At 35.7% G+C, this 17,095-nt stretch overlaps 1 protein-coding gene across 2 annotated transcripts in view; it reads left to right on the top strand.

The window, feature by feature from the left end:
- TBC1D15 (TBC1 domain family member 15) overlaps positions 1-17,095 on the top strand; it is a 34,607-nt gene that overhangs the window by 9,091 nt on the left and 8,421 nt on the right. For both annotated transcript variants that reach the window (XM_059846905.1, XM_059846906.1), the window contains exons 2-11: positions 1,960-2,058; positions 2,295-2,369; positions 3,090-3,228; positions 5,025-5,235; positions 9,255-9,354; positions 10,244-10,441; positions 11,911-12,039; positions 13,533-13,636; positions 13,896-13,990; positions 15,347-15,463. In XM_059846905.1, coding sequence (XP_059702888.1) covers positions 1,960-2,058; positions 2,295-2,369; positions 3,090-3,228; positions 5,025-5,235; positions 9,255-9,354; positions 10,244-10,441; positions 11,911-12,039; positions 13,533-13,636; positions 13,896-13,990; positions 15,347-15,463 — 1,267 coding nt within the window. The remainder of the gene's footprint in view (positions 1-1,959; positions 2,059-2,294; positions 2,370-3,089; positions 3,229-5,024; positions 5,236-9,254; positions 9,355-10,243; positions 10,442-11,910; positions 12,040-13,532; positions 13,637-13,895; positions 13,991-15,346; positions 15,464-17,095) is intronic.

The raw sequence follows: 17,095 nt of genomic DNA, 5'->3' as shown, positions 1-17,095 counted from the left end.
AAGAACAATCTCAGCAGCTTGGCCTTTTGGCCTTTCAAACTTGGAGAAGATTTTCTCTTAAATAACAATATGAGGGGAATAAGGTGCTTTGTGACCAGTCCTCTGTTTTACAGACACCCTCTGAAGTTCTGAGTGTGTGCTTTGGTTTTTTGGTGGAGCATGGCACAGGGAGCTGAAGCTGTTACAAAGAGCAGTGTAAGATTTTTCAGTTGCATGACAACTGCAGTATTAGAAACGCGTTTTCTTTTCCCATGAAAGGAAGTGTTTGTCCTTCTGAGAGATTAATGGACAGAAGAATAATAAAAACAGTTATTAGATGTCCTACCTTATAGACTGAAAAGGTACTTTGTGATATTTACTAACATTTTTGGCAGAAATGCACTTCTACCAGTATAACTCTGATACAAATAGATATTTTCTTTTTTTCTTGGAGCAGCTGTCCAAGGGGTTGATGACTGATTCATATTTCTGACTAGTTTTCATGATAGATCAGGTCCAAATAGCTAGAAGGTAAAATTTAAATAAATGTCAAGGTTGCCTTCTTGGAACAGAACTGAATTTGAAAACAGATAATTGGTAGAAATCGAGGGAGGATCTTTTTGTGTAGAAAAGAGAAAAAATCTGTAGTAGAGAACAGGAAAGAAGACTTCCAATATTTGAAAGGCAATGATGTTAATAATCCTTCAAGCAGGAGATGTGCTAATTGACCTTTAGAGATTTCTTCCAAGTGATATTTCTGTTTAACGAGGACACTCCTGAAATTTCTTGTTTGTGTAAAAAGTAGAGAAATTGAAGCAAAACTAAAACAGAAAGGATGAGTTAAATAAATTTTATGTCTCTTTTTAAGTCATGTTTTCTCAGATGGCTAGTTAAGCTTACACACCTAGCCTTTTGAAACAGACAGGCAAAACTAACCTTCTAGTTTACTGGCCTGACTACAAGTGTAATGATTTTAGAAAGCAGATAAATGAGAAAAATAGCTCCTGATATTTTAGAACCAAATAAATACATTATCTGTCTCTGATTAGTTAAAAATGTCTAGGCTTTGCCTTCAAAAATATGTTTCTTAAGGCAGTGTTCGCAGCTTGGTGTGAAACTGAAAATGGTTCTGAAACAATTACTGTTACTGTTTGATTTATTTCACTTTCACAAAATCGAAGGGGCTTTTCACTCTTAGACCTGTGTAAAATAGGACCCATTTACAGTCATTATAGAGCTTTTAAGAGTATGTGTATGTCGCTTTCAAAAGCCTGCTAAATTTTGACAGCCAAGGGTTCTCTGATTTTCTTTTTTTTTTTTTTTTTTTTTTTTTTTTTTTTTTTTTTTTTTTTGAGAGCATGATCAGAATACTGTGAAGGGTTTTGCAAATGCTTAAATGCAAAAGTTACCTGGGCCGTGTGCACTCCTACAAGCCCTTCTTATCCAACTGTTGCGTATTCTGCCTTTCAGATGGAATCTTTGCCACTGACCCTGAATTTAATTTCAGGGTATAGTTTTTTATTTCTCTGGAGTTCATCTTTTTACAGTATTTTGATCCATTTTAAATTTAAATTAGTTTTATAATTTCAGCATCCTTAATGGCAGGTGGCAGAAAGGCGGGCTATATAAGAAAGCCTTTCAATGTTTTAAAAGCTGTATAGGACTTTCACTGAATCTGTACCTGCTGATTTAAAAATAACTAGGTATTGAATGCATTTTCTTGTGGTGTTTTAATGAAGTAGTACTAGTCAGTATGTTGCTTAGAGAGTAAGTTTGGTCAGTTCTATTTCCTATTGTTTCTTGATTTAGGTAAGTGAAAGACTCAGATCTTGAACTCTTTGTAACAAAATCCCCAACAAGACAGAAGTGTTTACTTCAACTTCTGTCAGCAAGTCAAAATGATAATGATAATAGGGGGATAAACAATTTTAAGGATTTTAAGACGTTGTTTTTTAAATTTCATTACTCATTTTGTTGTAGGTTGTATATGAGCAAGAAGGAGTTTTCATTCACTCCTCCTGTGGAAAAAATGATGACCAGGACAGCTTAATAGCAGGAATACTGCGTGTCATAGAAAAGGTATTTGCATAATACAGTTACAGAACTTTTGTGTATTTTTTGGCAAAGCACATAACAAATTTGGCAAATGTTAAATGTCTTTATAAAGTGTGGGATTTTGTAAATTAACAAACTTCACATTGTGTTTGACATTGTCATCATTTTTATGTATCTGTAAGTTTTAACATAGTCACACCATGGCTATATATGGCAGTAGGTACTTTGTAGTGTTGTATTTTTTGTGATTTGTATTGTAGGAGAATGAAGTGGTCGTAGACTGGAGACCCCTGGATGAGACTTTGGATACTTCTAATATCCTCTGTGCTGGAAAGGTTTGTTTGTTAGTTGTCAGTGTTCTTCATTATGTTTTTCTAGAGATTTTATTTTGTGATAACTAATGCATAGGTGATTTCATAACTGGAAGCAAAGCTTATTTATTATTGGTAGTAATAGCTATATGTAGGAATCTTATTTGCAGACTGCAGGTCAGTTCAGGTTATTAGAATACATGTGTAGGTTGACTGTATTTAATTTTTACTTGGTTCACAAATAAAATAGTAGAGGACTAACTATGAATAGTAAAGACCAAATGAGTGTAAATATGTCAGAGTCACCAGTCTCTGCATCTACTGTGTTGTAGTTTGGTAATTCACTCTTCATAGTTAGACACAAAAATGAGAAGTGCTGTTCTAATGCCAAATAAAAATAGAAGTCTGTGGGGGTTCAAGATGCAGTGATATGTGGTATTTAATCAGTATTAAGAGGATGTGACTAAAAAACATTCAAGTTTTACACTTAAATGAATAATTTCTTATGTTCATAGAGTCTGCAAGAGAGGCAAAGATATTTTAGGATGTTAGAATTTACTAAGTAAAACCACATAGTCTTAGTCTTAAGTCCAAACTTCCTGTGTTGAACTGTATTATGTTTCCAAGGATTTCAATACATTTTCTTTTAATCTAAAAAATAAAGATGCTGATTTTTCAGGTTGAAGCTGAGAAATGAGGTCAATTTTCATGTTTTTTGATAGTTGCTTTTGTTGTTTTTCTCAGGATTCCAGTTCTGTTGTGGAGTGGACTCAAACTCCGAAAGAAAAATGTTCCCGAGGAGCAGATCGTCCAAGTAGTTATGAGGCAGAATGGGACATGGTCACCACAGTCTCTTTTAAGAAGAAACCTCATTCAAATGGAGGTACTTAAAAAAAAAATGTGGAGGGCTTTTTTGTGTGTACAGTGTTTTGGTTTTCTTCCATGATGGTAACTTGTAACTAAAGAATTACCTTTAAGAATAGCCTTTGATAGGCTGGGATTCATTTGTGGTAAGAGATGAATCTCTGGGTGTGGAAAACAAATTCACAAGTGGAATAGCTGTCATCTGCCTCTGTTTTTTTCCTTAAATTGGTAGAGAATTGTATTGAAAAAGATCACTAAATCTAACTTCTTGCTTCGTCATTAGATGTAGTAGCAGTTTTATCTGCTCTGGGCTTGCATTCTTTAAAACAAGTGGAATTCAAACTAGGTGTCATGATAGAAATGAAAATGGAAAAATAAGTGGGTTACTACTCAAATGCTTTTCCATACTACAGCAGCAGGGGGAGATGGAATGTACAGTTATGGCATACATGGGTCTTTAATATGGTCGTTTTTAGGTGGGCAAAATAATTCTATTGCTACAACATTTTTTGTTATAGTGCCTCAGCAGAGATGTTGAAAAACAGGTTGTGACGAAAGAACAGTGATTCTCGAGTAATCTTTTTTTTCTCTGATTCTCACATAGTGTTTTTTCTTTAATAACACATGTTTTCCTTGTATTAGCTTACAGCCTGTAGCTGGGGATTATTGTGCTTGTTTTACCATCTTTATAGTAGTTTTAAATGTCATGTCTGCCATGTATGACTACAGGGTTTGGATGTCAGATTATGAATGTTTTTCAGGGAAGCACAGTCCTTGGCTTTTATAGATATACACACACGTACACACACAGCATCTCTGTGGGGTAAATATAGTTTACCGCATCACTAGTTTGTATTGAATTTTCATTTCCAGTCCACAGGGCATTCCTTCATCCATGGTGAGTTGTCACTGAGGACTACAGACTTGGATTATGCTCTTTGCCACTTCTTGCTTATTTCCAAGTTATTACAGTTGCTGTAATTTGATGGGAGCAGGCTAGGGGGTGTCCCAAATTCCTTTTGGACATGCTAGTAATTTTGTGTCCTCTAGTAAAGTAGACTTTAATCCCTTCTCCTTGAATATATGCAGTTTTGCACAGCATGTATGCAAGCTTGCACACTACAGAAGGAAAGGGTGAGGGGGAGATTTCCAATTCCTCTGCCCTTACTTTGGTAGCAGCCTTACACGACATGTGGCTAGTAACTGTGGGTAATATATAGGTTACAGGATTGTAGCACATAACATGTTTAGTTTGAGTAAGTAGCACCACCTGGTAGAGGTGCAGGTTGGATTTAGCTTGCTGCTGGAATTTGATACAGCAGATGTACATTTAACTGCTTGATCATTTCTGTTGTAGGATCACAGAGTATTTTGAGTTGCAGGTGACCCACAGGGATCATTAAAGTCCAGCTCTTGGCCCTGCACAGGACAACCCCAAGAATCACATCATGTACCTGAGAGTGTTGTCCAAATGCTTCTTGAACTCTTGTTAAGCTTAATGGTGTGACCATTTCCCTGGGAGCCTGCTCCAGTGCCCAACCATCCTCTGGGTGAAAAACCTTTTCCTATAAACTGTAGGTGCAGTTTTAGGGGAGTAGCCTGATGGGCTTGTTGATTGTTTTACAAGTCCATAGAAGACAAGGAGGCTCAAAGGGAAATCCAGAAGTAGAAGTTACCGTGTGCATTTTATTATTAAAACCAATGCTGATGTTTATGTTTTGAGTTTGTTTTTTAGGAACAGTGACAGATATAATGTATTTATAATAGCTAACACTGAAAGTCAAACTGAAATCGTGTGCTAATTTTGTTTTTAAGATGCTACAACTCATGCAAACAGAGAAAGCAAGTGGTCGTTCCTGTTCAGTTTGACAGATCTTAAATCAATCAAACAAAACAAAGAAGGTATGGGATGGTCTTATTTGGTGTTCTGTCTGAAGGACGATGTGAAGCTTCCAGCTCTTCACTTTCATCATGGAGATAGCAAATCATTGATTAAATGTCTTGAAAAGCACGTTGTACTGAATGAGTAAGTATCAGACAGCTCTTAGTTCTGTAAAATACAGATTATTGGTTTACTTAAATCACATAATGAATTTCAGAGTAATACTTCCTGATTGTTATTCCATTCCTTTTTTTATTAGTAGAAATAGTTTTCAAGGTGACTGAAACTGTGGTTTCACATATGCATTTGGAATGTAAGCTGAAGTTTAAAAATTGTTGGATTGATTTATGAAGTATTTTAGAATCTGAAGTGTTTACTAGCTCCAGATGCCTCAGTTGCTCCCTCTAGTGGGTGCGGAAGCTTCTTCTCAACATGCAGTGTAAAAGTTAAATCCTTCATGAGCTACTTCTATAAAATGGGATAATTTGTGTTACAATTTCAGATTGTCTCCTTTGTGCAAAATATGCATGAGTATTTATGTGAGTGTGCAAGGTAACTTACAGTACTGTCAGCTGAATCAATTGATATATAAATGTTTTCCCCCACAGTTCTGTTCCCCTATAATTTCTTGCCTGGTCAGTGTTTCACTCTTGATCTTTACTACACAAATCAACTATCTGAGTGTAAATATAGTTAAGACCCTGTAATTCTGTTAGATTATTTGGTGTTGTTGTGTAGTTATATTTTGCTACCTCCAAGTTTTTTACTGGTATAGCCCTTTTGATCAGCATGCATAAGCGTAGAATAAAATAAAATTTTCTGCTCTCACCATGTAGGCATAAGTATAATCGAAGAAGCCAACAGGTAAATAAGGTTAGAATATGAAAAAATAAATGTGATATGACATGTATACCTTTAACAGCTGTAATGTTAGTGTAGCATGCAATCTGTTTTCAAAAGTGTTTTGCTGTTGTCACTTGCAGCATAATAGTGTGATGACAGATTTCAAGGTGGATAGTGAAATGGCTGTAGGAATCCTTACAGAGGGCTCTTCTTACATTAGTAGAATCACTAATGGGGCCAGAGATGCCTTCAACAAGTAGAGCAGGCTGATGCTGAGTAATACTGAGGAAAATTTTGCTGGAGAACAAGTCAGTAGGATGAGAGTGGTTGTATATTTATTAAATTGATCTGTAAAAGGCTTTGACAGTTTCAAGGCATGATGTTGGGGTTTGTGATAATCAGAAGTTTTCAGCTGCTTGGAGAAGGTAGCATGTGTCCAGTTGGTGGAATGGTGCTGACTGTAGCATTGTATGTGAGCTTTGTAAGGGGACAAGTCATGAAGACCAAAGGAGGAGCTAGTAGCGGGACAGGATGAACTTGTAAATAGGAATATTCTCTGTACAACTGTAGATTAGAAAATCCTGAATGACAGCTTCATCTTAAATCCTGAGGGTTTTTTTCTCTAGGTTCCCTTCCTTAAACATCCTCATTTTGTTTCATAATTTCCCAGCTTTTGCAGGCATAGGGAAGCATTGTTGTCCTGCCATCCCCTCCCTCCCTTCCTTTTCCCCCAAGGAAGCTGTTCCTTTTTGAGCATACTACTGTGTTTAGTTATTTGTGCATACCTTCTGACTAGCTGCTAGTAAACTGGGGCAGGTTTTGGGAGCAACTGATGTAGCAAACACTGGTAAAAGACCTGTGTTATATGGTGAGTCACAGAAAGCTCCATATCAGATCTGTGTAATCTGTTGCCTGCAGACTGCAGCAACATATTTTAAATTTTTTAACTGATGTCTAGGATAAGACAGCAAAACTTGTTCAAGCTTCCAGGATATGCTGTGCTGCTTGGTATTGCCACCTTGAACAGTTGTAAGCATTAACGAATGCAAGAGCAGATACTTCAGGAACTTTAAAGCAAAAAGCAACGATAGTCATGGAAATTCAGTTTGGATGACCTTAAGTATTGACCTGAGCAGGAACTTCCAGTTTTAGTTTGTTTATTCAGTTAAGGTCTCTTCTGTTACCGCATTCTCTTCTGTTGTTTAGTTATGAATTATGACAATTATTTTTTTTTCTAAGGAAAGAGAAAAGAACAAATAGGCCATCCAAGTTATGGAAATGACAGAATCAATCTGTATGTTTCTGCTGTTTACTAATGGTTATTCATTCTTTAGTACATAATGTATCTCAGCTCACAACATCATTTAGGAAAAGATGTTTACTCAGCTGTCTGGATGCCACAAGCAAATATTTGTCAGTGTAATTACTTGTTATTCCAACTTGTATTTTATAAACATGGGATATTGATATTCAGGCAGAAATTTGAGCTTATGTATATGTTGTCTTTATATAGGTATTTTCTTATGTTCCTATCACCTCAAAAGATTTTGTTCTTCCCAAACACCATTTTTTATAAATATCACATCATTGCTGAAATCAGCATGAAGCAGCTAAACTGATAAAAATTGTTGTAATTTGTTGTCCTAAGGATTAGGTGCCTTCTAGTTTGATTGCGCTTGTCTAATATTGGGAAAATACCATGTGCACAGATGACACTTTTTAAGTCACAGGTCTATGAGGAAGTTTCAGAAAGTGTATAGCTCACAAATTTTTGAACATTACCTAAGTAGGTGTTGATACCTGCCTGACTGTCCAGAAAGTGTTTTTAATTAAAAGGGAGGTATGGTACAAAGTTTGAATTCTTTTAGTTAAGAGAAACTGACTCAGCCTTTGCCCCTGTGCTGCTCTTTAGAAAAAGCCAATTGCGCTTCATTAAGTGTTGGTGCCTCAGAACTATGACTGTGGTGTCTGGCTGTCTCAAAAGAAGATCTCTTGTTGCATTTCATATCCGTCAGTGTTTACAATGTCCTGTCCTGTTGGAATGGGCAAGAGATAAGGCTTATTAAAATTCTTATCTTTGACTTTAATAACATGGTAGATGATGCAGGTGCTAATAAAAAGAAAAGTAATTTTTCTTTCAAAGACTAGAGATAGTGGATTTAAACTTTGTGAGAGAGCAATAGAGTGGTGTTTTATAAATGTAAGTCTGTGCAATGGATTAGGGTCAGATGGTAAAGCGCTTGGCTTTCTCCTGCCTGGATACAAACTGAGGCTTGAATGTCAGCCTGCTTTCTGAGCTGTTCTCTCTTCTGTCACCTACTGAGCAGTAAATTAGTGATTCAGCAGCTGCTTAAGGAAGTAATGGGGTGCCTGTGCTGAAGAAGGGGGCAGAATGGGATGTTGCAGGGGGAGTAGGTGTGAGAGCAAAAGAACAGATTCATTACTGGGAGCAGCATGGTTTCAGTGCCTTTGTTGTCACTATTTTCATCTGCCTATGGAACCCTGTTGAGTAGCACATGTATTGAGCAGGAGTGTACAAATACAGTGAATTAGGCTAAGTCAGGTTTGTGTTCATTAAGCTTTTGGAGCCTAGACAGAAATATATTTGCAGGGCTGTACTGAGATGGTTCTGTTTTGCAGTACAGTGGCTCTGGTGTCTTTTAAGCTCTTATCAATATGAATCTTAGCATTATTCTGACAGGATCTGTTGTAGTACTATTGATTAGAAATTTGTTGATGTGCTTTCATACGTTGAAAAGCAGTTTGTACTCCTTAATGTAATGTTTAAAGGGTGCCATAATGTAAGATTACTAACTGGTAGAAAGAATTCCTTAACTGTATGGGTGACGTAGGCTCTTTTCAGTTCCTCTATTATGTTAAGGGAGTTTCAGCATATATTTCGTTGAGGCTACATATTGTGTCTCACTACATTTCCTGTGTCACATTTTTTTGTCCATTGTCAAAACTAGAAAAGTTTACTTGAAGAAAATTTTGTCACCTACATGTAAATGGAGTTACCTTCTGGAGTAGTTTGTCAAAAAATTTTTTAAATCTTCATTTTTCTTGGAATGAAATAGTACAATTCAGAATTAATATGAAAATAACATAATCTTTTGAAAAATGAAGGTTCTATTTTATGAAAGCGTTAGTTGGTTAACTTGTGCCAGGGACTGATCTTGCATCACATAATGGATCTTGCATCAAATCTTTTATTTTTTGCACAAAGCCTGAAATGTGACTTCAGAAAACCAGTAAATGTTCTGAGGACTTTACAGAAAAAAGCAGTTTCACCCAGACACCCTTTTTTAATTTTATTGCAGATCTCCACATGATGAACGGGTTCTTCTTGTGAAGACTCAGAAGTCGCTGTCTCAGTCTTTTGAAAATCTCTTTGATGAGCCATCATATGGCTTATTACAAGTATGTATTATCTTCAGTTTTTTTATTCTGAAGAGCTGTATTGAAAAAATGCACTCTTCCATGTCATAGGAACATTTGCTGAGTTATGACTTAATGCTATGGTAGAAACATTAACTGTTCTCTGTGATTCATACATTTGCGTTAGTCTTAGCGGGTTAGGGAAATACTTTAGGAGTTACCACAACATATTAATTATAATTTTCTAAGTTTTCCTTGACTAAGTATTCTTTTCATTGATATTTTCTGAGGCTTTTGAAGGGATAATGGAAATACAGCAGCAAAGAGGACAGTATTGGCTTAAAATATGGGGTTTTTTAATACTACAATGGCTTATCATTTGGTGAGGCTTATGGACTGGTAAAAGTCAGCAGCAAAACTTGAGTGACTTAAATGAGGCCAGAGGGTTGATCCACTGATGTGTTGAATGAAATAAATTCTTCATTAATTAATTACGTTAGTTTCTGGATTTAGTTGTCAAATCAAAATTTGTGTGAAATTCTAGCAGAGTACATGATTGTTCAGACTGTTTCCTCTGTGAGGGTCAGAAACTGGGTGTAAGGTTTCTGTTTTGTGCCATGAATCACTGAAAGCAAGCAGTGGGTCTGATCCACTTCTATGTGTAGATCAGGCTTACTGAGAACGCTGCTATCCAATCTTTTGAATCAATTAGCAGTATTATCTTCATACTTAAGAGTGTTTTTAATCATGTGATGACTGTTCTGTATTACTACCAATACATGAAACTGAAATAATTTTGAGATCGACAGTACCTTCTCTGATGTTTTCCTTTGAGTACAAGAATTACAAGTGTATGTGTATATATATATATAAAAGAAATATATTATAAACACAAATGTTTGTGTTTTTCTTGTTTTCCATGTTATAACAGAAATGGAAGAAAGATCCATATGTAGTAACAATGGGAAAATTTTCCAAAGTCACAAACTATATTGTTGGTAGTTTACGTTCAAGTGATCAATCAAATCAGAGGCGACCACCATCAGAAATGGCAGACTTTCTCAATGATACCATTCCAGGGCTGAAGATAAATCAGCAGGAAGAGCCAGGATTTGAAGTCATTACACGAGTGAGTCTATAATTTAATGATAGGCATGCACTGATTGTTTTTATGCGCTCCTTTAAAAGAATGGTAGGACTTGAAGCATGATGAATCATACTGTTTATGCAATTGTGGCATATTACCATTTATTCTCAGGAGTTAAGATCATCATCAGTTACTTTTGAATATGTCATTTTTATGCATGCAAATGTGAGTTTTCTTTGAAAGGAAGTTTGTAATTAATGAAATGGTGACTATAGTTATGTTAGAAGCACTACCTTGAAAGGTGACCGGTTCAGAGTTTCCTCTGAGGTCAGTTAGAGCTCTCTCCGTTAAGTAAAACTGGAGAATGCAGGCTAATAACCAACTTTTCTTGGCTAATCGCTCCTAACATCTCAGTTTCTTTTGAGATTAATCATCCAGTTAAATATTTTTTTTAATGTCTAGGGTGTATAAATTACAGATATATGCATGATTTGAACCAAAGCTAGAGTGAACTTACAATAGGATCATGAATCACTGTAGATACCTGTTGTAAACCTTTTTTACAGATATGTAGAAAAGGTTTACTTTTAAATGCTTGTGATTATTATTTGAGCAGCTTACATATTTTTAAAACATTAAACTCTTTTATATGGGGGATTTTTGGTTCAAGCTAGGGCTAATATCTCAGCAGTAGCTGCATGAACTACATAATTCTAAGATGTTGCTGCCTAGCACTTAATTAAATTGTCAATGAGAAAAAGTATAACAAATGCTATATATGGAAGATAACATTGACCTCTATGTCTTAATCTGACAAATGCCTTGGACTTATAAAGAGTTGAAATACAAATTGATTTGGGGGTTGCTATTATAAAAATATTTTTAGAAATTAAGAATTTGCTTTCTGCTGAATTCTTCTGTACATGGGATTTGGGAACTGAGAGACTAAGCACAAACTGAAACTTTTGATGGGTGTTAAAAATTCTAACAGTACATACATCCTTGGTTTTTTTAAGAGGCTGTGTTCCAAAACTGATCTTTCCAGTCACATTGTGCAGTCTGTGTAGGGATAGCATCTCCAAACCCAAGCTGGTTTTTCAGTTCTCTTGTAAGATGCACTCCTGTGTTTCAGGAATGTGTTTTAGAAGTGAAGCTCCTGATTGTCCTTGTTTGCTGTGTTGCATTAGTTCATGGGAAGCTAGCTCAGAGGTATTTGTGGAATTAAAAGGTTATTTAAAACACACATACATCCTCCAAAATCTGAAATATTAACATGCATAGTTAGGTCCTCAGCACCAAGTGTCTTACTCTAAAGATCTGCTTGTGTTGGCCCACTCTACTTGCTCATATGGGTGTAGCCTTAGATCCTTAGAGTTGCTGAGGTATGTGCATGTGGAAATGTAATTGCACTGACTATAAGAAACTGGCAAGCTTAGTACCATTTGTGCGGGTGTTTAGAACTACTGAAGGACTTCATTGGGATTCATATAATGCCTTTGTGTGTGTTTCAGATCGACCTAGGGAAACAGCCTGAAGTTAGTAGAAGAGAGCCTGTGTCAGCTGAAGAATGGGCTAAGAATATGGACTCTGAAGGAAGAATTTTAGATGTTGACTACATAAAACGATTGATATTCAAAGGGGTAACTGGTTTTTCTAAATTCAGCAAGACCTATGGCTTGATTTTGGCTCTTACTTTCCTTCCCAAACTATGGATATGCTGCTTTCATTAACTTGTAATATTTCAGGCAGAACTTTGAGCATGACCCAGACAGTCATTATTGAGAGACTTCATAAAGCATGGTTTCATGCCAGTCAAATAACACAGCAGTCTTGCAGCTACATAAAGTGCTCTACAAGGAGAGAGATCTTGTTGTGCCTGGCTAAAGGAAATGAGCTGGAAATACAGAAGCTTAAGTGGTAAAAAAAATGAAAGTGGCTTTCAGGAAAAGACCAGTATTTCAGTGTTAGGATATTTGGTTTATTCTTTTCTCTTACAATGTTTTTTCCTATCCTTCTCCAGCAGCAGCCTTCTGGTTTTGCTCAGCTGTTTGCTGGGATTTGACCCTGTTTAGCAGAGCAGTGCTACACACTTTTGCTGATATTTTTAATTGAACTGAGGAGTTTTGCAATATGAATGTGAATTTAGTCTCAGTGATGGAAATTCTGGAAACTAATTGTGTCCTTTAGCTTTTTTACCTAATGTTATTTCAGTGTTTCTATATTTTGGTGGGAATGCAGCTGCCTTAATGCATTCATTTTGTGCCTGCTGATGCATGTTTCTTGATGCAAGCAGAAATAGAGAATGATAGCACTGTTCCTTTATATTTTTGTGCCTGATGTGCCAAATTAAGGACCCTTCCACAATCATGAGAATTACTACAAACCTTCTCTTTTATAGCCCACTTTCCTGTCAATCTCTGCCCATTACCAGGGGACTGAGTGCTCTATTTTATTTATGACTCAAGATCCCCAAAGTGGGGACTCTCAAGTTCCGTATTATTATGACTGTTCTGCAGGAGTTGCAAGAAACTCTTGATGAGAGCAGGGTATGATTCAGGTCCATACATTTGTGTAATCTAAAATGTTGAGCATTACTTGGGAAGATTTCTGACAAGCAGGCTTCTTGAATGGACATTAGTATTTTTGACTGAAAGATTCATTGAAGGTTGGCTGTGTCTTATGAGATGAAAATATTTGTTTCAAAAAACAAATAAATGGAAGACTAGTCCTTAAGGTCACTTCATGGCAAGACAGAAGTTCGGCAACTGTAACCAGAAGCAGCATTATATTTTTATACATTTTTAAAGGTCCTTTTTTTACTTCCTAAAGTCTGTGATGCCTGTAAGTTCTTTATTTTTAGCAGTGAAGCAAAAATATAGGAAGAAAACTATTTTCTAAAGTTTCTTTTTTTACCTAAGTGTCGATCCAGTGCTTCTACAGTATTCTGTTTAATCATTCTCTTTTCCTCTTGTTTCCTCCCAGTGTGAGACCTAGTTAGCACGTGATGCTTGGCTGCAATGTCAAAAGAAACCAACTTGAACTTGCTACTTTGGGAAGTGTTGTATCAATCTAGGAATGTTTCCTCACGGTATGGTAATATTTTTGTTGATGCATCATACCCATTTTTCCCTAGGGTCTCTGCCATACTTTAAGAAAAGAGGCTTGGAAATTTCTTTTGGGATATTTTCCTTGGAATAGCACTAAAGAAGAGAGAGCAAATCTGCAAAAAAGGAAAACGTGAGTACAGTGACTTTTTTCTTACACAATAAATTTAAAAGGTGCATCTTTTTTAAGACATAGTGAGGTGGAAAGCCCTTTGTGAGACAGCTGCTAAAACTGTTGAATGCAAGAACCTGTGACATTTTCTGAACTAAAAACATTACATAAACAGGTGTTTTTATTCCATTTATCTCAAAGAATACATGGAATGAATGAATGCTTAAATTAAAAAAAGGAAATGTCAATGTTTGGTTTCAAAATTGTTGTTCTTCTTCAGGGATGAATATTTCAGGATGAAACTGCAGTGGAAATCTGTCAGTGAGGAACAGGAAAAGCGAAATTCAAGATTAAGAGATTACCGAAGTCTTATAGGTAAATTCATGTTTAGACACATACCTAAATGCACACACACTTTAAAAAATTAATATGAAATTGAAGAGCCTGCATGAAGAGGCACTAAAAATAAAATGTTGGTCTTTTCAGAGGTGTCTAAACTTGGTTATGTAGCTTAATATATTAGTGTTGCAAACTGATTTTTGGCTGGATTTTTAAACTTCCTTTACTCAATAACAAAAGACTCTTCATTTTATGTTATGTTATAATGTGTTTCTACTGGAAATGTTAAAATAATGATGTACAATAAGAATGTGAAATGTGTCTGTTCATATTTTACAATTTTTTATAGTGATTTGTGTATGTGCGTTCTGATTTCTGGGGTTTTGCACCTACTTCTAAAAATTTCATCAAATTATGCTGAGTATTAGCAGTTTGTATTAGCACCATTTGGGCACCAGTGTTCTGGATTTCTAATTTTTTTTTTCAGGAGTCAGGCCAAGATTTCTTTGTTATTCTGAGAGAAAGACTAAACTTTTTCCAGGCAGTTATTCAACAGGCAAGCTGAAAGGGTCAAAGTAGTCTTGTCTTGGTAGACTCGTAAAAGACATTTTTAGAGAATGATAACAGAAAAAAATATATTCTGAGTTTAAAAAAGGCCAGATGTTTGTTTCTGTTGAGACAATTGTTTTAATTTTTAAGCATTTGAAATGTATGTGGCAGCATTAGAGTTATGTAGTAAAATACATTCAAATCTACAAAATACTCCTTTTATCAAATTACTTTCAAAATTTTGCAAAATTTCAAAATATATTGGTATTGATTTTCACCTTATTAAGGAGTATGCTGTGTGCTTGGTGTGTTTCAGACATCAAAACTACCTGATGCAAGAGGCAGTTTCATCTGCTATGAGTTACAGGAGCTTGTTAAACAGTATTTATAAAATGCTGTTATGAACTGTCACAGTGTCTTTGAGCTGATCATGTGGGAACTTTCCATCTATGGATTATGCTGCATTGAACAGTATTCATAAATGACATTGTAGAGTTAGCTCACATAAAATTGTTTTTAATCCTCTTAAGTCGAAACATTTTTGCTGAATTATAATCAGGATTTTTTTTTCCATAAAATGCATTATCAAAGAAAAGGCAGAAAGCTTTAAAATATGTTTGTAAGCAAATACTTTCATTGGAGATAGGAAGGATTTTATTTATTTTAAAACGAATGTCATTTTATTTTGGAATGACATTCAGTTATGCAGTTGTCTTAAACACTTCAAGGCTTTGCAACAGTATTTGAGGAAGAAATCATCAGCTTAGATATTCTGAATTAATTTGATACTGGCTTTGTAAGACTGGTTTTGAAAGTGTTTTTAAATCTGGACTGTTTTCTTAGAAAAAGATGTTAACAGGACAGATCGAACAAATAAGTTCTATGAAGGCGAAGATAATCCAGGACTGATTTTGCTTCATGATATTTTGATGACCTATTGCATGTATGACTTTGACTTAGGTAAGTTGTGTCCCTCTGAATGTAAAAGCCTTCTTGGCTTCTGATATGCAGCTTTGCTTATGCGAAGTCCTGTTAATAGAATTGAACTTGTATAGATTGCAATGCTTTTTGTAAATGTTTTAAAAAAGATTTAATAGTTTGTCGTGCTCAGTAATGTAGATAATTTTGTTCTGTTTTTCTTCCTCTCTTCAATTTGGTGTCTGTCTTAGGCGTTTGAACTCATCAGTTGTGTCGGGATTGGGAATTAAGTGGTAGTTTGTCTTCACCACAGACCTACTGTTGTGGGGTTCTTTTGTTGTTTTTGCAGTTTAGGTTTTTTTGTGTGAACTTTTTAAAAAGAATTGAAGCAGTCTTGCTTTTCAGAGTTCTAAATGGGTTTGAGTCTTTGGAGCTTGAGCGTTATATATGTTTTTAAGGCTGATAATATCAATAAAAATGATAAGCCAGCTGCTACTGCTGTAATTAAAGCTCAGCATGCTGAACCAGCTGTTTGTAAATATGGTGTTCCTGTGAATATATTAAAAGCTGGTTCTTGAGAAGTGCACTTAGCAATCTGTCAAAAATTACATTTTAGTGCATGCATCTGCTGCAGAGGGGAGAGCATATAACATCTTGCTTTAATTGCACTGTTAATGTGATGGCTAAGTCTTGGTTTCTTGTTAATTGTCTTGGGAGGGAGGGAAAAGATACTTGCAGTTGGTTCCCCCTTCACCCCTGGTATGACATTTGGCTGTTGGGTACTTTGGAGTTTTTTTGGGTATTCTGTATCAGAAAAGTTTTGGGATTCTAAAAGCCCACTTCCTGCCAGGTTTTGAAAACAAAAAGTAAGCTTAAATCTTTAACCGCTGGTAAACATGCTGCAGGGCTGTAGTTCTTGTCAGCTTTCGTTCTCTCTGAGAGAGAGTCTTGATCTTTGGCTTGAAAAAAGGGAAAACTAAAACTGATGGTTGAAACATGTAGCACTGTTTCATCTCTTTCCACATTTCAAAATTCATTAATGCACAGTGGCATTATAGGTGAAAGTAAAGCAGATTCACCACTCACTCTGTTAAAAACATTGTTGAGATGGCTTGAATGTGCACACTGGATAAGTCTTATGTTTTATAAACAAGCAGGAATAATGGAAATACAGTAAATTTGACACAGTAACTGTCCAAGGCTTCTACACATTGGTGCAGTGCTGCTCTTAATCATTTGACAGCAGCTTTGGAGGGGGCTGAATAATGCCACAAGCTGACTGATAGGGAAGGGGACAGAACAGCTGTTAATAGAATAGTTTTCTGAGTAAATTCCTTAAGTCTGCATTAATGAAATTTAGTTTATTATTAAATGGACTGTTCAACTGTCTTGGACAGAATTTTCTCTGCATTTATTTTTAGTTAGCTGTAGTATTTGATATGTGGGGAACACTACTTTTTTCTTTTGACCTTTTAATTATATACCTGTTTGCTATTACTTTATTTTTATTCTCAGCTGCTTCATATTTTCAGTTACTGACTCTAATCCTCTTTTCAGTTACAGAGTTACAATTACATCATTAAGAAATAAAGTCAGCCAACTGAGAAATGTTATGTTGAACCAATCATTGATGATAGATACACACATTAATTGTGTTCTCTTATTTAGAGAGAT

This window comes from Haemorhous mexicanus, chromosome 5, assembly GCF_027477595.1.
Source record: "Haemorhous mexicanus isolate bHaeMex1 chromosome 5, bHaeMex1.pri, whole genome shotgun sequence".
In the NCBI taxonomy this organism is placed as follows: Eukaryota; Metazoa; Chordata; class Aves; order Passeriformes; family Fringillidae; genus Haemorhous; species Haemorhous mexicanus.
Note: the sequence above shows the minus strand (reverse complement) of the source record. Positions and strands in the feature narration are given on the sequence as shown.